Source organism: Paramisgurnus dabryanus, chromosome 1 (genome assembly GCF_030506205.2).
Source record: "Paramisgurnus dabryanus chromosome 1, PD_genome_1.1, whole genome shotgun sequence".
In the NCBI taxonomy this organism is placed as follows: Eukaryota; Metazoa; Chordata; class Actinopteri; order Cypriniformes; family Cobitidae; genus Paramisgurnus; species Paramisgurnus dabryanus.
The window spans coordinates 48,956,391-48,980,438 of NC_133337.1; the positions used below are offsets into that span (position 1 = coordinate 48,956,391).

The 24,048-nt window shown below is 36.3% G+C and overlaps 3 protein-coding genes across 9 annotated transcripts in view; 1 reads left to right on the top strand and 2 right to left on the bottom strand.

Annotated features, from left to right (window-relative positions):
* The first annotated feature begins 451 nt into the window (after positions 1 to 451).
* On the top strand, positions 452 to 3,950 carry srsf2a (serine and arginine rich splicing factor 2a). 5 transcript variants are annotated; one of them, XR_010530761.2, is made up of 5 exons: positions 453 to 969; positions 1,662 to 1,966; positions 2,644 to 2,783; positions 3,240 to 3,327; positions 3,784 to 3,950. XR_010530761.2 is itself a non-coding variant. In XM_065262797.2 (3 exons), exons 1-2 carry the CDS (start codon positions 599 to 601, stop codon positions 1,957 to 1,959), a joined length of 666 nt encoding a protein of 221 aa, XP_065118869.1. In that variant the 5' UTR covers positions 452 to 598; the 3' UTR covers positions 1,960 to 1,966; positions 3,240 to 3,950. The 5 variants fall into 5 exon arrangements, 2 of the variants coding, with proteins under 2 accessions (XP_065118869.1, XP_065118868.1); XR_010530759.2 differs by having other exon boundaries at positions 3,240 to 3,950; XR_010530760.1 differs by lacking the exon at positions 2,644 to 2,783.
* Positions 3,951 to 4,164: 214 nt separating this feature from the next.
* Positions 4,165 to 12,001, bottom strand: habp2 (hyaluronan binding protein 2). The gene is made up of 13 exons (XM_065262795.2): positions 11,847 to 12,001; positions 11,709 to 11,742; positions 11,524 to 11,622; positions 9,740 to 9,850; positions 9,538 to 9,654; positions 8,374 to 8,490; positions 7,724 to 7,877; positions 7,553 to 7,647; positions 7,213 to 7,447; positions 5,548 to 5,690; positions 5,277 to 5,411; positions 5,044 to 5,192; positions 4,165 to 4,467 (listed from the first exon to the last, which is right to left on the bottom strand). The coding sequence occupies exons 1-13, from the start codon at positions 11,910 to 11,912 to the stop codon at positions 4,306 to 4,308; spliced, it is 1,617 nt and encodes a 538-aa protein (XP_065118867.1). The 5' UTR covers positions 11,913 to 12,001; the 3' UTR covers positions 4,165 to 4,305.
* Positions 12,002 to 16,164: 4,163 nt separating this feature from the next.
* The window catches only part of dnmbp (dynamin binding protein), a 72,698-nt gene continuing 64,814 nt past the window's right edge, over positions 16,165 to 24,048 (bottom strand). Inside the window, exons 13-18 of one of the 3 annotated variants that reach the window (XM_065262901.2) lie at positions 23,877 to 24,008; positions 21,240 to 21,572; positions 20,978 to 21,157; positions 20,674 to 20,872; positions 17,776 to 18,389; positions 16,165 to 17,185 (exon numbers count right to left, since the gene is read on the bottom strand). In XM_065262901.2, the coding sequence (XP_065118973.1) occupies positions 17,000 to 17,185; positions 17,776 to 18,389; positions 20,674 to 20,872; positions 20,978 to 21,157; positions 21,240 to 21,572; positions 23,877 to 24,008 (1,644 nt within the window). In that variant the 3' untranslated portion in view covers positions 16,165 to 16,999. The remainder of the gene's footprint in view (positions 17,186 to 17,775; positions 18,390 to 20,673; positions 20,873 to 20,977; positions 21,158 to 21,239; positions 21,573 to 23,876; positions 24,009 to 24,048) is intronic. The other 2 variants (XM_065262900.2, XM_065262899.2) reach the window with 2 other exon arrangements.

A 24,048-nucleotide genomic window follows, 5' to 3' on the forward strand; every position in this document is an offset into this window, starting at 1 on the left:
TCTGAAACAAGTACATGAATCCTGGAATTTAAGGATAATATTTTGCTAAATACTACTACTCCATATCCTCTCTATGAAGGACCAATTAATCAATAATTTTATTTCACATATATATTATTATTTCATATTAAATATTATTTCCTTCAATTCTTTGTGTGACCCTGTCTGTAAGGTAATTTTTGTGAATTACGTTGGTTTTCTACATAAAATCACCCTACTGTAAAGAGCATTCTGTGAAGGCATAACCTTGACTAAGATTATGTCAAATATTGAGATCAAACTTTGTTGCTCCTAAATTAAGAATTTGATTATTATTTATGCTGCTATATACTGTCAGGGTCACTTTAGAAATAATATTTGGTACCCATAAGAGCTTGTAGTGTCACTAAGTTGCCTTTATGCGGCAGTATTTTATCCTCCAGCACAGGAAATAAAACCCAGCTCCACCTACCGCGGAAATCCTGTTACCGCCATTTTAGAGGGTGGACTGTTCAGCGTGTTTTGCTGAACGCGTTCGAATGTTCCAGTGCTTTCTACGTACATTTCAAAAGTAACTGAATTATTTTCTGCGTAATTGCGGTAGACTTAGCAATTCAATATGAGTTACGGCAGGCCTCCGCCAGACGTCGAGGGTATGACTTCTTTAAAAGTCGACAATCTGACGTACCGTACGTCTCCTGAAGCCCTACGGCGAGTTTTCGAAAAGTACGGTCGGGTCGGAGATGTTTACATCCCAAGAGACCCGTACACGAAAGAGAGTCGTGGGTTCGCCTTCGTAAGGTTCCACGATAAACGGGACGCAGAGGATGCGATGGACGCTATGGACGGTGCGCAGCTGGACGGGCGCGAACTGCGCGTGCAGATGGCGAGATACGGGCGCCCGCCAGAGTCCCACAACAGCCGTCGCGGAGCCCAGCCGAGGAGATATGGAGGTGGAGGCGGAGGAGGAGGATACGGTCGAAGCCGCAGGCAAGGACCTTATACGTGCATTTAGTATTTTAAATTACCCGACCGTTTTACTTTGTACAGTTTGGAATAAAGTAACATAAAATGTTGAGAAACCAGTAGTGCGTGTTTGAGGCCTTCCGCGCGCCTCGTGCTGAAGCCAACGCGAGCTGTAGTTTATACAGGTTAATACCCACAGAATACCGCAGTAAGAAAGTGTTTTAATTATTACTACAATGTATTGACATGAATTATAGTAAATACTAAATACAAAAATATAATATTTTTATTTATAGTAAATACTTAAACGCACTTCAGAACAATAAAGCGCAGCGCACTAAAGAACAATAAAATACTTTTTTTTTAACAATGTATCAATTCACTAGTTAATACTACAGCATACTATTGTATACATTAACAAAATGTAGCAATTACTACGATGAATACAATTCAGGATGGTTTACTGTAGTAAATGCTAAACACATGGGTGTTGTTGGGTCAACAGAGTGGATTTGTAATAAACAGCTGCTTCACTTTTGGATGAGCGAACTTTTCTACAAAATCTTGGTTATTTCGCTTGATATCATTCATTTACAGATATTTTTAAAGGGTTGTTTTGCAAATCACAGTCTTTTGTGTGTCATTAAAGCTACTGCTGCTGGTTTTTTTTATAAGATTTAAACTTCTAACTTGTATTATGTCTGTTTTTTTCCCAGTAGTCCTCGACGCAGGAGGCGCAGCAAGTCCAGAAGCAGGAGTCGATCCCGTTCCCGCAGCAGATCCCGCTACAGCCGATCAAGATCCAAGTCGTACTCCCGTTCCCGTTCCAAATCCCGCACACCACGCAGGAGCAAGTCGAAATCGGCTTCCAGGTCCCGTTCAAGATCCAAGTCAAAGTCCCGCTCCAGGAGTCACACTCCCCGATCAAATAAAGGGTCCAAATCAAGATCTAGAAGCAGATCCATAAGCAAACCCAAGTCTCCAGAGGCGAACGGAGATACTGGTGAATCGTGAAATTTGGGTAGGTTAAAGAGTTCGTATAGATGCAAATTTTTGGATTTTTTTTTTAAAATTTGTCTCATCGAGACACCCAATCAGAGTGTTTTTTTCTGTTCTTCTGTCATTTTGTATATCCTAAAAACCCAGAATTGAACAGATTTTGCTATATGAGAAGTCCAATAAAGGATCTCCTTAAAAGTATGCTTTAAATGAGTAATATAGAGCTCATAATCATTTGAAATCACTTAAAATGGGATGTGATGCAAAGACATTTTCTTAAATTTGCCCCACCCTGCTTTCCTCTTACACAAAGTACCTCAAGCCATTCATGCCCAAATAGAATTTTAATGTAGGTTAACTGGTGGTTGATGCATTCGCTCTCCATAGGTGTCAGGTTTTACTTTTTATTGCAGGTCCATAACCACAAAATACATTGAGGGGGGCTGTCCTCTCCAATGGTTCAGTACAGTACTGATTCATGTAAGGGTGTGAAATCTAGTTAGACACGACTGTTATTTACAAAATCTTCTTTGGAATCTCAACACACTGTTGAGCTGATCTCAGACTCATCTTAAAAAAAGCATATCCATGTGTATATGGTTAAGAGTTATCGTGGGTACAGTAACTATTTGTTTGTTTTAAAATCAATGGATATGGATAGTACACATTTCATCTAAATGTGGAATTCTTTCCTCCAAGCTGCTGATTCCTGTTTGCAAAAGAGGAGTTTGGGGCAGTTTGAGAGCAGTTAGTGTGTGATCCGACCATTGGCTGCCTGCTGCTGATTGGTGTTTGCTATGGAGCAGGTCGGTCTCATTGAGTGTTGAGGTGGTGATGAGGTACGTCTGAAGGACAATGGACAGACCTTTTCATCATCCTTGTCACAAGCTCATGTCTATCGTGACATAGGCGAAAGCAGGATGGATACGGGGTGTTTTCTCAGAGCCGGTTTAAGCTGTTAGGTTGTCACATGCAATTACAAGCTATTAAATGACATGGACAATAATATTTGTATTATACCTCTTAAAGTGGCTGTGAAGGGGATATTTCACCTTTCGGTTATTTTACCCTCGAGGTAAAGAAATTCAGGTATTTGAGCAACATAGAAGAGTTCTTCCTAGATTAACGTGCTTTCTGAATAAAAGAGAAACTGTCTGTTTGTTGTGTACGACCTATGACCAAAATCGATTGTGTAATGAGCAAATACGTTGTTTAGGACACTTACACATGTGAAAGTATAGGATCCTCTGCTTTAAATTTCTTTGAAACTTAGATTTTTTGTTTGTTTCCTCTAGATGATGTCACGTGGTTGGAACTTCAAGGATCACATTGAACAATGTCATCTGTTGAGGATACCGAAATAATCATGTATCTGACCGAAAGGTTATTGTAACTTGGTCTACATTTTTTCTTTTTTAAATGATTTGTTTTTCTGTTGCCCAAAATTGCTTTGTATCATACGTTTGAATTCTTTGTGATATTAAATGATCTTTATCCTTAAACTGGGCTGGCTAGGTTAAATCATTTCTTTTCATTTTGGTAGTTGGCTTTTGTTTATTTCCTCAAGTTTTTGAAACTCCCAGAAAGTAAGTTCATTTTAATCTGAATTTAACAACTTTTTCTTAATAAACATCATTGGACAATTTTGAAATGTGCTTTTTTTTGCTTCAATAGGTGTGTGAGGTAGACATTGCAGATTGGCTAGGCAATGAGCTATAAAAACTAATACAAGTGACACGTTTGGCCTGATGCTAACCGAGCAGGTGTTTTATAGTTTAAATGGAAATTTCACAGCAATATGATTCTAATATTTTCTCTTGTGTATTTTTTATGCACTAGGCGCAGTTGCGGCGCAGTTGTGTAGCAGTTGAGTTTTGCTGGTTAGCTGTTAAGGTGGTGCGGTGCAGAGTGCTTGGCTGTTTCCAGTTTTCTCCTGATTGCTCCTGTTAACATCTTGATTTGACTTTAAGATTTGGCTACAGCATTTTAGTTTTTTTTTTTTTTTTTTGCAGAAAGATCCTGTTGCAAACGTAATATGAGCGCATTACACATCGGAGGTTAATCGAGATTAGAGATATATATTTTGATTGCATTTTTCATTGTCTGTGAATTTCTGTGTGAATGCCAATAAAGGTCTTTTCTGAGCATGAAACAGTTTTTGCATAATTCTTGTTTTTTTTATGTAAACAAACTCTTACTTCTAGAAATAAATCATAATGGTTTGAGAATTTGTTAAGCTGTTTATTGGCAGATGCAATTAAATAACTTTTGATTACAGGCCATGAATATATCTATAAATGATTTTTATGTAAATCTTCAGTTATTCTAAACAATTGAACTCCTATTTCTTGAAGCACAAACCTAAGATGAACGCATCTTAATACTGAGCCAGTCAATAAACTTGTTGACACGAACGTAGATCCCCGGCTTGTTCTTCTTTCCACAGCTGTCACCCCAACTCACTATCCCATGTAAATAATGTTTTTCATCCTTCTCACAAACCAGTGGACCACCAGAATCACCCTATAAAGATGTTAAAAATGAGTTACTACATTGTGTAAGGTATCCAATATTCATTACTGAATAGCATGTTCATTTTAAGCTTCGTATACAAAGCTTTTTTTAAATGTCACAACATTGAGATTTTCGGACCCTGATAGGTAAAAACATCACATAAATTATGTTAATTTTCTTTGGGTACGAGTACGGTTTAAATCTGAGGCACGGGCGGTGACGCGATTACGCGTCTGTTCGGAACTTCCGGTTTTATTTTTTTTTATATCATAAGCAAAATCAACAACACGTAGATTACCTATGAAACCAAAACATTTGTTTTTTTTCGACGAGGTATTTGTTCAAGAGTTTAGTTTAGCAACTACTGGTCAGACCATAGACTAGTAGTTGCTAAACTAAACTCTTGAAAAAATACCTCGTCTAAAATAACAAATGTTTTGGTTTCATAGGTAATCTACGTGTTGTTTATTTAACTTGTGATATAAAAACTACTTCAAAAGCACTTTGTTGTTATTTATTCTTTTACCGGAAGTTACGCGTTGACGACGAAAGCCGCTTGTTTATGTTGTTACTAACGTTACACACCTGACAAGAGTCAATTTTTCCCTGCATATACCCAGCACACATCATGGTATCATCCATTCTGTTCCCATAAGCTAGCTGGGACATACATCGCCTCTGAGGGATCAGTAGAACTTTGGCATCCAACAGCTGAGGAGAGATAGAGTCTTCATCTACGAAAGAGAAACAGGAGATGAGCTGTATTCACATTGGGTGTTTATAGACACATTTACAGAGAAACAACACAGAAGTTTCACCTTTCTCTGTGACTCCATAGCCTGATATGGTGCACTGTTTTTGATCTGGGAATGAATCCCTGGTAAGACACGCTGCTCTAACAGATTCGGTCTCTTGAGCACACAGTCCATTTACTCCCTTTAGTTTCAGCAAAGCTAGGATAAATAAGATGGAATTAAACTATAGTAAATAAGAATATTTTTACATGATGCAATGCTATTATTCACAAGAATCGACAAATTCATCATGTTGTCCATTTAGGACTCCCTCTTGACAAAGTGAATCACTGACCTATATCATTTAACAGGTATTCAGTTGTCTGTGTATAATTCTCATGAACAAAGGCTTTCTCCACTTCCAGAAACTGCTTTGCACGGTCAGCTTTCTCAAGGTTAGTACCACCCAGCTCCACCCGCATCTCTTCAGTCTCATCACTGCCATAAGCAATAAAACATTGTTACATATTGATTTATCACTTCATCATTTACCATCAGTGTATATACTCAAATAAATAGTTTACCCAAAATTAAAATTAGCCCTCAAGCCATCCTAGGTCTAGCATTGGTCAGAGTTACGTCAAATAGTATCCTGGCTATTTTCAGCTTCATAATGACACTTTTTGTAGCTTTAAAGGGTACATTTCACAAGACTTTTTTAAGATGTCAAATAAATCTTTGGTGTCCCTAACGTATATATGTGAGGGTTTTGGTCAAAAATCATATAGATAATTTTTATAGCATGTTAACGTTGCCACTTTGTAGGTATGTGCAAAAATTCCTTTAACATGCAATTGAGCTGATCTCTGCACTAAATGGCAGTGCCGTGGTTGGAAAGTGCAGATTAACGGGCGGTATTATCCCCTTCTGACATCACAGGGGGAGTCAAATTTCAATTACCTATTTTTTCACATGCTTTTGGAGAATGGTTTACCAAAACTAAGTTACTGGGTTGATCTTTTTCTCATTTTCTAAGTTAATAAAAGCACTGGGGATCCAACTATAGAACTTAAACATGGTAAAAGTCAAATTTTCATGGTATGTCCCCTTTAAAAAATGGGGCACTATCCAATGCTATTATAAAGCTGATAAGAGCCAGGATATTATTCAATACATAATTCTAACTGTGTTCAGTTAAAAAGCACCTATTTCATTGCTAAAAAACAATGTTATTTTGTGTATTTGGTATAATACTAATCTGTACGTTGTGATTGGCCTGAATACCTCTGACATCAGCTGGAAATGTGACGCTCCTTACCATGTTTTAAAGATTTGCGCGCAATGCTTACAGGAGTTAACTTACAGGCTGTCAGTCCAAAGCGGGAGGAATTACGATAATGGGGGTTTTCTCTACGTCACCAATCCGCGGAAGTAAACTGTTGCCTACAATCCGTGTGTTTGTTGTAGTCCAAGAAAAGAGATTTACGTTGGAGATGGTAACTTGCATCATCGTTTACTTTGGGGTATGTAGCTTTTGCATATCATTAACTTTTACTAATACACATTTACACACTAAAATATATTAAAAAAGTGAATTTTAAAATAGGTGCTCTTTAAAATAATAGTCACGTAACCTTGGATGGCTAAAATATTTTTATTTTTATTTTGGGGTAAGCTGTTCCTTTTAAAGTGTCACCCATTCGTTGGTTGAAATTTATCCAGAAAATGTGTTTATTTGGCTCAAAACAACCCAGCATTCACTTACCCAGATGTACTTACAAGTTTTGTCCCAAACCTTTTTGTATTATCTTGCAGGAAAAACTACTAAAAAGATCTATTGTGCTTTCTCTATTACACAACTGTGACTGAAGGGCAAGGTTTTCTGATCACCCACTGATGTGCAAATGTTGACAGTCATGTATTGGTGTATACGTTTGTGGGGGTTTATTTTGAGGTTTAGAGTAAAACAAACATTAAGTCTATTTGCAAAACCTCTGGTCCATTTTGCAGCCATACTTACATGCAATGAGCTGCAGTAAGGATCCAGCAGGAGTCAATGAGGGTTCCTCCACAACCATGTCTGAAGGTGTCATTAGAACCTTGTGGTCGAAACTGAAGTGAAGCCTGCCAGGGATGAGCATTGGGTAGGGACTTTCTCCCACCAAATATCCTTGGAGAAATCATACTGGACTGGCTTTTCTTTCCACAGCCAGAAAATTCCAGCTTTGCAGGGGCCACTGTAGCTTTCACTGGAACTAAAATTCAGTATAGTGGTACAGTTATTATGGATGGTCAAGCGAATAAAAGATGTGAGCATGGATTTGTGTTTATATAAGAGAAGATAGAAGGAAAATCAATACCTTTTTTATGGCAGGGATTGACATTACAGTAGTCCCAACGGAGCTTGCCTTTCTGTTTGACAAAACACCAGGGTTCTCGTTCTCCATCCGGATTTCTTAAGTGACAAATACAAAACTCAATACCACCAGTGATATCATTTTGAGATTTATAGAGATTTCCATTATTTTTACCTGCAGTAGTTGTGGGGTCCAATGCCATCTTTCTCTTCAAGCGCTGTTAAGGGAATCTTATAGTAGTTCCAGGGTAAACATTCTAGTTCGTCTACTGTGTTGCTGGCAAACCCCCTGTATGATTGGCCATTCCCCTCATAGCAATCATTTGGATCTGAATACACAATGACATGATCCTGTGTTTGCAAACCCATATATAATTTTTTTCTTATAAAAATGATGTAAGGAACATTCTGTGAAAATATAACCTTAATATCTTTCATATTTATTTAGTATAATCATGTCAAAGATTGAAATCAAACTTACGCTTAATGCTCCTAACAGACAGGGTCACACATGTAGGGACGTTTCCCGGACAGGGCTTATCCTAGTCCCAGACTAAAATGCATGTTTGAGCTGCCTTATTTTAAAAACACCTTGTACTGCCATAACTTAACATATATTAGTGCTATTGCTTTGTTTCAAGATGCACACCAGTATTGATTTTTTTGTAAGGTTTGTTTGTAAAAACTACTTAAATGTCCTAATATAATTAAGGCCTAGTCTTTGATTAATGTAAACCCTGTCCGGGAAAACGCCCTGTAGATTATTATAACTAATGCATCAATTATGTATATATGGGAAATAAATTTAGCAATGTGGCCCATTACCATTTTGGCAGAATCTCCCAGTGTAGTTTCCAGGACATTCACATGTGAAGCTGGATCTTGTACGGCCTCTAACACATGTTCCTCCATTTAGGCATGGACTCGGGTTGCAAGCAGAAGCTAACATTGCAAACAAAAGTATTTAGAGAGATAAAACTACAAAAAGTTTATTTTTTTGCCGGCCTGTATGGTTTCTTAAACTCAAGAACCTTTAAAGGATACCTCAACTATAAACTCATGTATGGCATCATAGATTAAAGGAACAGTATGTAGGATTGTGGCCAAAACTGGTATTGCAATCACAAAACGTGTGGCTAAAACTGGTACTGCAATCACACAGCTGGTGGCCAATATACCAAACGACAACATAAACATCAGTTGAGGGCTGCAACTCCACTTTTTAAATGACAATATCCTGGCCGGACCGCTGTTGTGAGTGATAGAAGTATTTGAAATGAAAATGATTTCTTAATGTCTAGTGACATTTCAGGGCCATTTAATGATTAATTGATATAAATTTCTTACATACTGTTCCTTTAACAATGGGATTGGCTATACACTATAAAAAGTCAAAATTACTTCAATTGGTTACATATTTTTCTTTTTCTTAAATATTTTCACTTTAAGTGAAAAACAAAGTAGATTTTTTTAATTACTACAATTCGTGACATCTAAAAATGTTTTTTCAACTTAAAGTTTTTTAAGTGAATCCAACTTCCACTTTTTACAGTGTATGAATGTGAAATTAAAAGCAGTACAAAATAAATGTCATGGTTTTGGTAAACTTTGAAAAAATCTTTTAAATGTTTTATAGTAGATACCATAATATTTTCTATAATAATTTATTCAGTGGTAGCCGGTGACTTCTTTTTTCAAGGGGTGCACGATGCAAAGTTCGTCACAACATGTATGTGTGGTTCCTTTTTTCAAAATTTGTGTTCTGCACGTCGAGTGATCCTTTGTGCATCACGTGTCTTGTCAAAATAAGTGCCTGCTGCAGACGCATCCTAAAGGGTGTATGATCGCGTTTGCCAGATACTCGCATAATCTAATGCGTAATCAGAGTTTACTGTTTTTTTTTTTTGCAATTGGCTGATTGAAACAGTTTAAAAATAATTAGACAAACATTTGTTTGTCTTGAAAAATTTGAGCGAGAGAGACCCTTACCTTTCCTGCAATAAGGGGCCTTGTAAGGTGGTCGGCACTTGCATTCGTAGAACGGCTGTTGTTGAGTTCTGACACATAGACCGTTATAACACTTTACATTCTTACACACATTCCTCTCTATTAAAAACACAAACACACGCTAAATAATAATACACACAATGTTTCTTAAAATTATGCTTCAGTACCGTTAGCGTGATCTCACCATCCTGACATTTTTTGCCGATATAAGGCTCTGGACACGTGCAAGTAAAGCCCCCGCTCTCGGTGGCTTCACATACACCATTATTCTCACAGGGATTTGGGTCACATGCATCTACAGAAACAGGAAAATTACCTTGTTGTGCATCAATTTCCAAAAAACATTTTGAACACAAACTTTATGAAACCACTGAAGGCATTTATTTAATATTTCAGGATCACAAAGTATGACAAACACATACTGATAATGATCTTTGTTTTAAACACACACTCTCAGAAATTACAAAACTACAAAAGCTATCATTAGGGCGGTACCTTTATAAAATAATACTTAACTGTAATTTCTACTGTTACTTACCACAAAAAGCCCAGTAAAATACCATAGTTTTCTTTTCCAGTTCATTACTGAAATATGCATTGCATTGTGGGTATTCAAATTTAATTTACAGTGATTTACTGTATGTTTTGAATTTGCGGTAGACTGCTGTAAAACAACAGCAGTAGTACTACTGTAGTTGAATAAAACAGTGTTATAAAAGCATATAAAATGGAAAAAATAAAATAAATCTACGAAATGAAATACATTTACTTGTTATGCTTTAAGCAGTGACGCAAATTTCAAAATGTGAATTGTTTTTCAGCAGTGTAAATAATTTATTGAGAATTGTAGATAGAAACAAGAAAGGGATTATGGATAAATGTTTGACTGTCAGATTTGATTTTCACTCAAGACATTAAAACACTAGTGACGCCAAGATTTCGCTCCTTGGAGTGTCGGGAGAGTGACAAAAGAGGCTACTTGGAGAGTGTAGCGAGTAACTTTTATCAAGTGACTCTGTGGCACTGTGGTAGTGTTACAGAACTATGACATGGCCATGGGTGACCTGGGTTCAGTCAGTGTTGGGGAAAGTTACTTTTAAAAGTAATGCATTACAATATTAAGTTCCAAAAAAGTAACTAATTGCGTTACTAAGTTACTTTTCATGGAAAGTAATGCTTACGTTATTTTTACGTTACTTTTGTGTTACTTTTTTTACTTGGCTGAGGCTTGATCTCTTTCAGGCCCTGCAGGTGTTTTTTTATGATCGCAAAAATATCAAGCTCTGGCCTGCCATCTCCGTTTCTGACTCAAACTGTTCAGGCGCACAGAGTGTGTAATTCTATGTTAATATGTTCAGTTTAATTCAGTAACTTATTATTTTATTTTTAAATTGAAATAATTAAACTGAAAAGTAGCTTGCATTAGTTTTTTTTTAACTCAAATATTAATGTGTACATTTATGAAGTAATGCGTTACTTTACTCATTACTTCGAAAAGTAATATTATTACGTAATGCGCGTTACTTGTAATGCGTTACCCCCAACACTGCCTGGGTTCGATTCCCCCTTAAGGCAATATATTTTTTAAACTAGGTTACAGTAAGGGTATTATACTGTAAATTGGAACTGCGGTAAAGACATCCTACTGTAAAAACATGTACAATTATGGTACTGTAATGCGGCAGTTGCCAGTGAGTTACCGCATATATACAATAAAAAGTCTAACAGTGTAAAAAGTGCATTTAGGTACCTCAAAGGTACAGTTTTGGTGCCATATCTGTACCTAAATGGTGCATATTAGGACCTTTTTAAAGGGTACTGCCCTAATGACAGCGTTTGTACCTTTATTTCTGCATAAGCTGCAAAAGATTATGTTGTTTATTGACTAAAACAAACAGTTTTATAAAGACATTTTTCACCAAACTGAAACTCTTTAATACATTTGCATTATTGTCTCCCAGTACTTGCCTTGTTCATCCAAAAAGTCAAAAAGCCAGTCAATGGTCTCATCAACAATATCAGGTGAGGATGATTCCTCTGTCTCACTAAATGCATAGTCATATATGTCTGTCAGGAGGAGAGAGAAATGACCATGGCATAAGGCTAGCAAACTTACAAACACATAAATCAATTGAAATCAGTGGATTGCTCACCTTCAACTAAAGTAGCCAACTCATCTAACAAACCCTGAAACAATTGACACATTTCAGTCAAATGCAGTAGCAGTTAATCATGTAAATGTATTATTATTTAGTTTAACTAGGTCAAAGCATTAACATAATGTTACATACCGGAGCTGATTGCACTGGCGAAGTAATGCCAGACAAACCCATCAAAAGCAGAATGATTAAATACATGATTTTAAGAGTAAAAGATGCAGACCGACCACCACAAAAGTGTCCCGTCTACTATAGGCAATAGTAATTATATTGACCTGAGCCTAAATGACCCCTGGACCTTACATTTCTGTGTTAGCTGTTTAGCAATCATTACCCAACAACATTGATTTTCAAACGAAGAGCTACAATATACACTCGCAGAAATAAAGATACAAAAACTGTCAATAGGCTGGTACCCTTTAAAAAGTACAACTTTGTACCTAAAGAGTGCACGTTTTAGTACCTCAAAGATGCATGTAACAATACATACACTCATATATACAGGGGCAAAATTTCAACTGGGGACTTTTTAAAATCACGATCGTGTTCCCCACCACCCACTTTCAAACTCGTTTGTTAGTTTTTTAACCGCTATTGGCTGTTTTTAATCCGAAGGCTGGAGCCTCCGGATATTGCATAAGTCATCAAGCCTGGTTTATTTAAGTGCACGAACAGTACATTCTGTGTACCCTGAAAACAAGTTCACTTTAAACTGCACATTTTTTGTCAGCAATGTATGACAAGCACTCATTCAGACAAGACTCTGGATGCTAGTTTAATGTTAGACTCAATATGATCGTAACTTCGTCGTTTTCATATTTTGAATATTATCAAATTTAATGCTCTTCTTGGAGGAGCTAAAATGTGCTTATATTTTGTTAAGACATCGTCATGGTGTGGTTTAATATTATTTACATCACATTAATGGTTAACATTCTTGACTTCATAAAATTCTTGGTGATTGGTCTTTTAAACAATAAAGAAATTAAGATTTTTTTATTATACATAGTTTAGTAGCATACTATTCGTTTTGGTAGAATTTGTCATTATAATTAACTTAATTATTTCCTGTATTTTGTATTACCAGTCCCTAAACATATGTAAATGTAAAATTACAGAAATAACTATATTTTTGTATTACAGAAAATTTCTGTAGTTTATTGTGCCTGTTATTTTATGGTATTTTTCCAGCACCCCAGCTGCCACAATTTTCCGTTTTTTTTCTACATATTTTTTTACAATGTTCTTGTAAAATTACAGAAAAAAATTGATTTTTGTAGCCTGGGTTTCCCCATCTTGCCTTGCGCGCATTTGTTCATGCTACAAGTCTAGCAGGGAAACTATGGACCAATTTTTCCCCTGAAATAGGGAACCAATCACAGAATGGGGAGGGGCAGCAAGACGATGACGACATCTATGCGACACACCGAGCAGTTTTGTTTATCCAACATGGCAGCAGATGCGAAGTTACTTTTTAATGCAGCCTTAGATAGTGTTCTAAGTAGTTTTGAACGCAAGTTTAAAGCAACACCAAAGAGTTTTTTTTTCTTTTAAAATAACGTTTTTCAAAAAAAGTTTCAGTTGTTCATCCACTCGAAACAGGGTTAACGGCACTTTACATTCGCTTTGCAGCCCTCTATCGGCCAAAACCGCACTAAAGAAGTTTCCAACCGTCGTGTTGCGGTCCTGTAGTTCGAGTGAAATCTACAAAAACTTGCTTTACGGCAGACCTACAATCCAATCAGAGCCAGCTTTGCTGCAGTAGGCTAAATTATTTACGACAGTGGTAATGGACAATTCCGCTTCCAACCTGTAGGGGGAGCAAAGAGCAAAAACTCTTTTGTGTTGCTTTAAACAATTTCATATATAAGAAGGATGTTTGGATATGGCAAGACATGATAGCCACTGAGTTTTATAGGACCAACCTGCTAGGCGTCGTCGTCGACGAAGTACAATTAACTTATAAATGGTAAGGGGTATTTATTAATATCATATTGTCATTGTGCCTGTCCTGTGGTTGTCACAGTGCCACTAAGTTGTGTTTTTTTTTCAATATCAATATACAGCTACCGGTTTAGTTGCATAGCTTTCAGCTGTGCGCACATGTACCGATAAAAGCTGCTGACGTTTGAGTCGATGTCGCTCATACGTCATCTGGTATAATTGAAAAGATTGGCTATGAGCTACGTACAGACGCATTTGATAGACATTCCTAGCGCCCAAAAAACAGCTCTAGGCATTCGTAAACCACGCCACAAATACAAGAAAATGAGCATGTGTTTCCCAGATCACATCTCATTCTCTATGAGACTGGTCTGGTGTTAGCCAGGCTAGTATTTTTGTGCATTTTGAAATTTTTTTGTAATTTATTGTGCCCGGGTTTTTTTTACAGTGTAGGAAAAGTGGTACCGCCAGACCCGGAGATCAGCTGAATGGTCCAAAACAGTAAAAATCAAATGTTTAACTGTCAACAAAAAATCAAATGTTTAGGGGAGCTGAAAAATAAATATATATAAAAAAGTGAAGTGTCCCTTAAATGAAAATGTCAAAGCAATATGATTCTAATATTTTCTATTATTGTGTATCTTATATGTATTTTTTATGCACTAGGCGCAGTTGCAGCGCAGTTGTGTAACAGTTGAGTTTTGCTGGTTAGCTGTTAAGCTACATATTGTGATGCCAACAATCATAGGAAAGGGTAAATTCATCATGACATCATGTTGTTCATTTAGGACTCCCTATTGCCAAAGTATTGTTTTAAAATATGTAAAAGTTGAATATACTCCTAGAAAGAGTTACACATAATACACACATAGGTGGAGTGAACCACTGACCTATATCATTATAATAATATTTAAAATTTTCATAAAGACTTTCTCCACTTCCAGAAACTGCTTTGCATCATCATCTTCCTCAAGGTTAGTACCACCCAGCCCCACCAGTATCTCCTCAGTCTGATTACTGCCATAAGCAAGTAATGTAAAAATAGTTTATCAAAATGACATTTGTTGCATACTAATTTATCACTTCATCTGTGTAGCCTCAAAGAAATAGTTCACCCAAAATGAAAATTAGCTCGTATTACTCACCTTCAAGCCATAGGTGTTAACTTTTGACAGTCAAACACAGTCAGAGATATTTTAAATAATCTCCTGGCTCTCATTCAGCATCATTATGACATTGGATTGTGCCCCATTTTTAAATATCAAAAATTGCATCCGTCTATAAAAAACTAATCCAGAATTTCACATGTTTTTTTAACCGATGGTTGTGTAAAATAGGAAGAAACTCAACCTTTGTTTTCAATTAATCCAGAAAATGTCTTTATTTGATCCAACCATGATCCAGATTAGTGAACCCAGAATTCACTAACCCAGCTTCATTTACAAGTTTTGTCCCAGACTTTTATATTAACTTACAAAGTCCAATGGAAGAGAGCGCATCAGGGAAATTATAAGGTTAAGGTGCTTTATGGTCTAGTCATAAAGCACCCCAGGGGGGCCGCGAGATGGTGCCCGGGGGGGGGGCCCAATTTTATGAAATACATTAATTTATCGTGAATTCTGTGTAATTAAACTTTTAAAAAATAAGGCTACTAACCAAAAGCACAATTGTTTGTATAATTTTTATGTTCTTTTATTAAAATGTTGAGTTTTAGAACAGTTTTTAGTCACACATTTTCTTTGGGGGGCCGCAAAGGAATGCACCGTACACAAGGGGGGCCGCAGGCTGAAAAAGTTTGGGAACCACTGGTCTAGTCTATCTAACAAAACTACTAAAAAGATCTATGGTGCTTACTTCACTGTGACTGGAGGGCCGGGTTTTCTTGATGTGCAAATGTGGACAGCCATGTATTAGTGAATAAGTTTGTGTTTTTGTAGAGTAAGACAAACGTTTAGTCTATCTGCAAAAAGGCTGGTCCATTTTGCAGCCATACTTATATGCAATGAGCTGCAGTAAGGATCCAGAAGGAGTCAATGTGGGTTCCTTCAAAACCATGAATGAAGGTTTCATTAGAACCCATGGGGTGGCCAGGGATGAGCATTGGATAGGGACTTTCTCCCACCAAATATCCTTGGGGAAACCATATTGGACTGACTATTGTTTCCACATCCAGAAAATTTCAGCTTTGCAGGGGCCACTGTAGGTGTTACTTAAACTAAAATTCAGTTTAGTTGTACAGTTATTATGGATGATCAAGCAAATAAAAGATGTGTTCATGGATTTGTGTTTATATAAGGGTGGTACCCTTTCAAAAAGTACATATTTGTACCCAAATAGTGCATATTAGTACCTTTAAAGGGTACAAATTGGTAACTTGCAGGTACATATCTATACCTAAATGGTATTAGGACCCTTCCCAGTGACTGTGTAACTTTCTTAAAGTGTAGGCTTTTAACAGTTTCATTAATATTCATTATTTGATAATAATACACTTAAACAACTATTGTTTTCAACTGATTTATTTGTATTCAAAAGAAGAGAAACAGATCAGTTGACACTGGAGTGCAGAAGAACATTCTCAGTATATACAGCATCAGATAAATATGACAGGAGGATCATATTTTAGGGATCACATCAAAAAATTAGCTCAATGGTGCCCTTATAAACCGCTCAAAACAACAGGATAAATTTGCAAATTCATTCACAAGTGCAAACTCAATGCTATCAAAAGTAAAAAGGTAAAAAAACACTGTACCTTAAAAAAGTGTCTGCTGCATTTCATTTATGTATTTTTCAGGAATATGAAACAGTCACCAGTGATAATATTGCTATGATCTGAGAGCTGTAATGATTCAAACACACTCAACTCAATGCATTTGTCTCTAACACACAAACACTCATTCATTTACTCGCGCATGCTTACGGGCATCACCACCATGCCAGTACTGGAAGATCAACATAAGTCTCTCTCCAGTGTCATACACACGTCCTAAACAAGTCCACTCTTAAACATTCAAGAGATTTAAGCTCTCTACCGAGCATTTAAGCGCTAACACTATAACCGGAGTACCCTGGTAGATTAGGCACGCCCAACCCAAACGTTTTACAGTCGTGTGCTATTCCTTCTTTAACCACTAGGAGGCACACATGAGTTACATTCACTTCTACAAAATACAGAGACTGGAGCATTAAATGCTTTTATTATGGTGATGTTTTTCATCCAGTATTGGCAGCAATAACCAGTTCACCACATCAGTGCATTTCCGTAATAGTTAAGGCACAAACATGTCCTATTGTAGTGTTTTTCTCCTCACTGAGTTGTCGTCCGGTGTGGCTAAAGATCATGTGTACTCCGATTTGCGTATGTAATTGGATGGGATGTAACCCCTTCGCCCCCCGGCCTCGCCAAGCCACCACTCCTGGTTTCCATTCATGTCCTGGAACTCAAGAATTCGGACCCTCTGATTGGCTGAAACGCTGAGTTCATTCGAACACCGGGCACTGAATGAGTAGAGCGCATAATATATCTAAAGGAAAATAAAGTAAAAAAATTAATACAGAGAATTATAGAAAAATATTGTATTAGTATGCTATGCATGTTCCCTAGGCTTGAACCCATGACCCTTGTTAAGCTAACCCAAGTATTTATTTAATGTATATAATCTTACAATATGTACTATATATAAAATGACTGTCTTACTTAGTATTTTTGTCTTGTTTTCAGTAAAAATAAAAAAAAATTCTTAAATTAAGATGTATTTTCTTGATGAGCAAAATGACATAGGAAAATAAGTTTAGTTTTTAGACAAAAAATATAAACTTTAAGTAAATTAGTGCTTAAAACAAGTAAAAAATCTGCCAATGGAATATAAAAATGTTCTTGAAATAAGTTTATTTTTTTCATAAACACTTAATAAAAAAAAAAAAATCTTATTCCATTGGCAGATTTTTTTTGCTCGATTTAAGCACTAATTTGCTTAAAGTTTATATTTTTTGTCTAAAAACTCATCAAGAAAATACATCTTAATTTAATTTTTTTTTGATATTTTTACTGAAAACAAGACAAAAATACTAAGTTAGAAAGTCATTTTTTGCAGTGCTACTAAATACAACATACCTGGTTGCCATCCATCTCTGGTTCTGGATCTATATATTCATCAGGAGGGAACTGTGGACTCTTCTGCTGTACCGAATAATCTCCATTTCGTCTCTGCAGCGAACCGTTTGAACCATTGCTGTACCTCGAAGACGACTCGTATCTAGAGTTCCTATTGGAGGAGTCCGTCTCTGAGAAGTCCGAGGGGTTTCTGTGATTGGTCGGAGTGATCTGACCTGAGTCTAAAGAGTCTCTGTGATTGGTGGGACTTCTGTATGAAGGTTCATAGTCCCTGTTAATACGTAAGGCTGTCTCAGACGGTTCTTTGCCATTTGGGGAGTTTCTGTAGGTGGGGTCGAGGGAATCTCTCTGATTGGTGGAGGCCTCTCTGTTTTTCCTAGGGGTCGTGTCATGGCGAGTGTGTGTTTGGAGGGGAGGCGTGGCCGTCGAGAAGCTGACAGTCGCTGCTTCTTGGTTGAAGACGAGAGTGCTGTCGCTGTTCTGCCGTGAGAACCTAGGGGAGGAGCCACCGTAGCCCGACTCATTTGATGACTGACTCTCTATGGAAACATCTGACTGGCTCGTGCGCGGGTTGTAGGGCTTTAGGAACGAACTGTACACGAAGCCCTTTGTAGCTGCAGAAACAGGAAAAAGAAACCAAATGCATTTACAACACCCACCTTCTAAAACGTTGTTCACTTATGCAAAAAACAGACTTTAGCCAAACAAATTATGTGCATAACAGCTATAAAACAGTTATTGGCTAAAATTAAATACTGAACATAATACTTAAGCTGCCTTTCCACTGTATACGACATTTGGATGGGACTGTGAGAGTTCACCCCCTAGTGGCAGTCATAATGAAATTTCAGTTTAATCAGTGACTTCATTCTAGTATTTATAAAAAGCTATGCATATATGACAAAGATGCTTTTGTTTTTTTAAGAGATTATATTTATATTATATTATATTTTTGGAGAGATTATATGGAGACAAGATTAAAATAATAATAATGTATAAATATTAAATTAATGATTTTTTACTTATCAGTAATTAATCCTTTTTTTAAAGAATTCAAGTGCGTTACTGATAAAGTTAAACAATAAAAGGATTAATAATTTTTACCTCGCATAGTGTTTTGATTGGAATACACTAAAATACATCACTTCCAGTCTGCGTATCGCATTCGGTTAAGTTGCACAATTTTTTACACATCCTACACTGCAAAAAATTACTTTCTTACTTAGTATTTTTGTCTTGTTTTAAGTAAAAATATCAAAAAATTCTTAAATCAAGATGCATTTTCTTGATTAGCAAAATTACCTAAGAAAATAAGCCTAGTTTTTAGACCAAAAAATTTAAGTAAATTGTGCTAACAGCAAGCAAAACAATCTGCCAAACGGGTAAGAAAAAAAACGTAAAAAACATTTTTCTTACACTGTAAAAAATACTTTTAGTATTTTTGTCTTGTTTTCAGTACAAATAAAAAAAAATCTAAAATCAAGATGCATTTTCTTGATGAGCAAAATGACCTAGAAAAATAAGTCTAGTTTTTAGACAAAATATACAATTTAAGGGTGTTTGTGCTTAAAACAAGCAAAAAAATCTGCCAATGGGGTTAGAAAAAAATCTTAAAATAAGTTTAGTTTTTCTTAAAAACTTGCATCTTTTTCTTAAAGAAAAATGCATCTTGATTTGAAAATTTTATATTTCTACGGAAAACAAGACAAAAATACTAAGAAAGTCATTTTTTACACACTGCAAAAAATGATTTTCAAGAAAAAAAATCTGCACAAAATCACTTAAATTTGATATTTTTGGTCTAAAAACTAGACTTATTTTCTTAGTTCGTTTTGCTCATCAAGAAAAAGCATCTTCATTTAACTAAAACAAGACAAAAATAAAAATCATTTTTTGCAGTGCAGTGTAAACACTTAATAAAAAAATAAGAACATTTTATTTACCCCATCAGCAGATTTTCTTTCTTGTTTTAAGCACAAATTCACTTAAATTTTATTTTTTTTGTCTAAAAACTAGACTTAATTTCGTAGGTCATTTTGATCATAAAAAGTACATAATTTTTTATATTTGTACTGTATTTTGAAAACAAGACAAAATACTACTCTGCAAAAAATACTTACTTTCTTAGTATTTTTGTCTTGTTTTCAGTAAAAATATAAAAAAATCTGAAATTAAGTTGTATTTTCTTGATGAGCAAAATGACCTAGGAAAGTAAGTCTAATGGATATGAAAAAAGTTAAAAGTGTTTATGAAAAAATAAACTTATTTCAAGAAAATTTTGTTATTCCATTGGCAGATTTTTTTGCTTGTTTAAGAGACGATTCACATATTGCGACTTTTGCGCGCTCAAGTTCGTTATTTTAAATGTAGGCGCGCTCATAAGGGAACATAAGCGGTCATGACACGCACGTGGTGCAACACGCTTTTTTTCAGGCGCGTCCGCACCGCATCGAGTTAAAAACATCTCAACAAAATGTCGCAAGCGGACTGAAGGTCATGTGACAAAAAACAACCGATGATCGTGTTTTCCACGCGATTTTAGACGCAAAATGGGAACCACCCCTTAAACACTAATTTACTTAAAGTTTATATTTTGGTCTAAAGACTAAACTTATTTTCGTAGGTCAATTAGACTTATTGTAATTGGTTAATTAGTAATTTTTAGATATTTGTACTGAAAACAAAACAAAAATGCTAAGTAAGAAAGTCATTTTTTGCAATAAAAGCTCAGTTTGGATATAGAAATTACGCATCCGCAGATGGTCAGCACCCCACGCAGTCCCTTTGCGGCTCTCCATAGGGAATGAATGTATTCCAGTTTATCATCCGTCATCTGTCATGTACAGTGGAAAGGCAACTTTATGGAATGGCACCACATATAGAAAATGTATCACAAACCTCCATTGTCTATAAGCCAGCGGTTCTGACTGCCCATGGGATCTTGTTGTTTGATGACACCCACCATATCCCCCTCCAGTAAAGACACATCCAGGTCTTGTGCTGCATTAAAGTTCCTCTCAGCCTGGAAGAGTTTTTCTGGTCCGTATCTTGCCAAAAGCCCGGCTCGTTGCTTGTCGGTCTGCAGCACGTAGTTTGGCTACACAGCCAAGCATAAAAGAGAAAAATAAGAGAGTGAGAAAAGACGAAATACTGTTGCATTAACGTCTGTATACTGTAAATAGGCTGAATTATGGAAACTCACAGGGCCTTGAATTTTCTTGGAGCTCTGTTTTTCCACAGTCTTCTTTTCAATCGTCTTGCGCACAGTAGTGGGAAGGTTGTCAGGGAAGAAACTGAAGCTCTGGAGTAAATCCATCACCCGTGTGTGTTCCTCTTGAAACAAGGATACCAGATTCCCTTCTGTACCAGCCAATCCAGACAGCTACCGAGAAAACAGAGATAAAAACATGATGCATGAAAGAAATAGGGGGACAAAAACAACTTGATTCAGATGATTTCCTGACCTGCAGTAGTGGCGTGAGCTCTCGCACTGTGAGCGAGATGAAGTCTTTCTGGGCCTGGGAGAAGCCTCTCACGCAGCTAATAAACAGCTCTTCGGCCGTGCGGTGAAATTTCGGCAGCTCATCGAGCAGTTGGGCGTTCAGGGCTTCGTAGTTGTTCCTGGCGGCCTGGAGTTCCTCTTGAACGCGTTTGTCTTTTAACCTCTCCGCGCGCTCCTTACAGTTGTCGTAGTCTAGAAGCTTGTCTTTGCGCTTCAGTATCAGTTTGTGCGGCCCGGCGAACATGTTGAGCAACTGGGTGAGGGGAGCGATGACCAGAGCTTCTGTCCTCTCTTTCTGCTCAAAGAAAGACAAACGTGAGGTTGAACAATGATTTAAACGAATAGCTCACCAAAATACAAAAAATCTTGAATAATTTACACAGCCTCGTAACAACATACACATCAGTGTGGTAAGTTTAAATACACGGTGTGGAGATATCATTGAATTTAATTGGTGTCTTGTGACAGCACTACTACCACTAGTGTACACTACAGTACCAATGAGATTCGACATTATGGGAATATACTGCATTGATCTGTTTGTTGCTAGGGATACATGACAAAGCGATTACTAAATAGAGTGCCGCGTGACATATTTTTGTAGGCAAAACCCAGAAGTTAGTTAGCATTTTAGGATTTCCGGTTTCATAGTCCATTGGTATTTTTAATGGGATTTTGGTATTTTCCACGTTTGTTCGTCAACACAAAACACACCAGTAATACCCTCACTTTATGACTTTTACATGTCTTAAAAAGGGTGGTTGCTAACAAAATGCTACATGGGACTACTAATGCTATTGCCGACTTTAAACATCATCACTCATGAAGATCTCAAAAACAACGCAACATGGGCACAATTCCCAACAAAGATTCATCCACAGAGTATTTCCTTAACAGGGAACATGTTTTAATACAATTTGAAAGAGTTGTCAGAAGCTTGGTGGTGATGACATTGAGGTCGAATGAACATGGAGTAGTTCGCTTGTAGCCTAAGGTTTGCTTTTTATTTTAAGTAAACGCATTTAGACTTCAAAATTCATAAAAGTTGTGTTCATCTGTGAAGATTATCATGTTGGACACAACGTGTGAGTGTTTTAGACTTTTGTTAAACGCAGAGCTTATTTTTTGCATTAAACCAAGAATCTATGGGAAAAATAAATGGGATTTTTGTTGAGGGAAGCAGTGTCCCGATAACTTCCGGGTTGGCCTACAAAAATACATGATCTCTGTGGCACTCAAAAACTCAAAATGTTAAAGGATTACTCCACTTTCATAGGAAAAATCTGGATAATTTACTCACCCACATGTCATCCAAGATTTATATGTCTTTCTTTGTTCAGTCAAGAAGAAACACTTTTTTTTCTCCATATAGTGGACTTTAATAGACCTCAACAGTTTAAAATTGCAGTTTTAATGCAGCTTATATTAAATATGTACTTTTAAACCACAACTTCTCGTCATGCACTAGGCGTGTGACGTGTGCATATGTGAAACGCACACTTGCACTGCAAAAATGACTTTCTTAATTAGTATTTTTGTCTTGTTTTTAGTACGAATATCTAAAAATTCTTAAATCAAGATGAATTTTCTTGATGAGCAAAATGACCTAAGAAAATAAGTCTAGTTTTTTGACAAAATATATCAAATTTAAGTGAATTTGTGCCCAAAACAAGCAAAAAAATCTGCCGATGTGGTGAGAATTTTTTTCTTTTTCTTTAAAGCTTAATTCAAAATAAATGTAATGTTAAATAAAAAAATGTTCATCCCATTGGCAGATTTTTTTGGTTGTTTTAAGCACATAATCACTTAAATTTGATATATTTTATCTAAAAACTAGACTTATTTTCTTAGGTAATTTTGCTCATCAAGAAAATACATCTTGATTTAAGAATTATTTGATATTTCTACTGAAAACAAGACAAAAATACTAAGTAAGAAAGTCATTTTTTACAGTGTGCAGAGCGTTTTAAACTATAAATTGACCCAACGACATTAATTGATATCATTCCACATACAAAACATCGGAACGATCCTCTTTCTCCACACTTTTAAACACTGGGGCAAAAGTTTCGCTTACGTCATATGTGACCCTTTGACATGATAACGTAATACAGAAGGTCACGCTGGCGCATCACATGGCTAGCGCAAGCCGAGAAGTTTTGGCTTAAAAGTACGTATTTTTCTTGCAAAAATTATGATTAAATTATGATTTCAGCTTTAAAGCTGAATTAAAAATTCACTATTAAACTGCATTGAAACTGTAAACTGTTGAGGTCCACTAAAGTCCACTATATGGAGAAATATCCTGAAATGTTTTCCTTAAAAAACAAACTATAAATTAAAATTTTCTTGACTGAACAAAGAAAAACATAAACATCTTTGGATGACATGGGGGTGAGTAAAATATCAGATTATTTTTGATGAAAGTGGAATATTCCTTTAAACATTTAAATCTTTATTACAGTACATACTAAAGTTCAATACTTATGAGAAACTTAGCATGAGCAATAGTAACCGCAATGCTTTCCATGGCAGCTAATGACCGCAACATTTCACTCTGTAGCATCAATGTGAAGTGGTTTTAAGTTTCAATACTCACAAATTCTGTAAACTGTTTGTCGCTGATACACCGATGAGCTTTCTGGAAGCGTTCAGGATCCATCTGCTGTTGTCGTTCTGTATAGACGTCACAGAAACTGATGGCGGCCAGCACCTTCACTGACGCAGACTCCTGTTTAACATTAAAAACGATTTTATTGTCTTGATCCGCG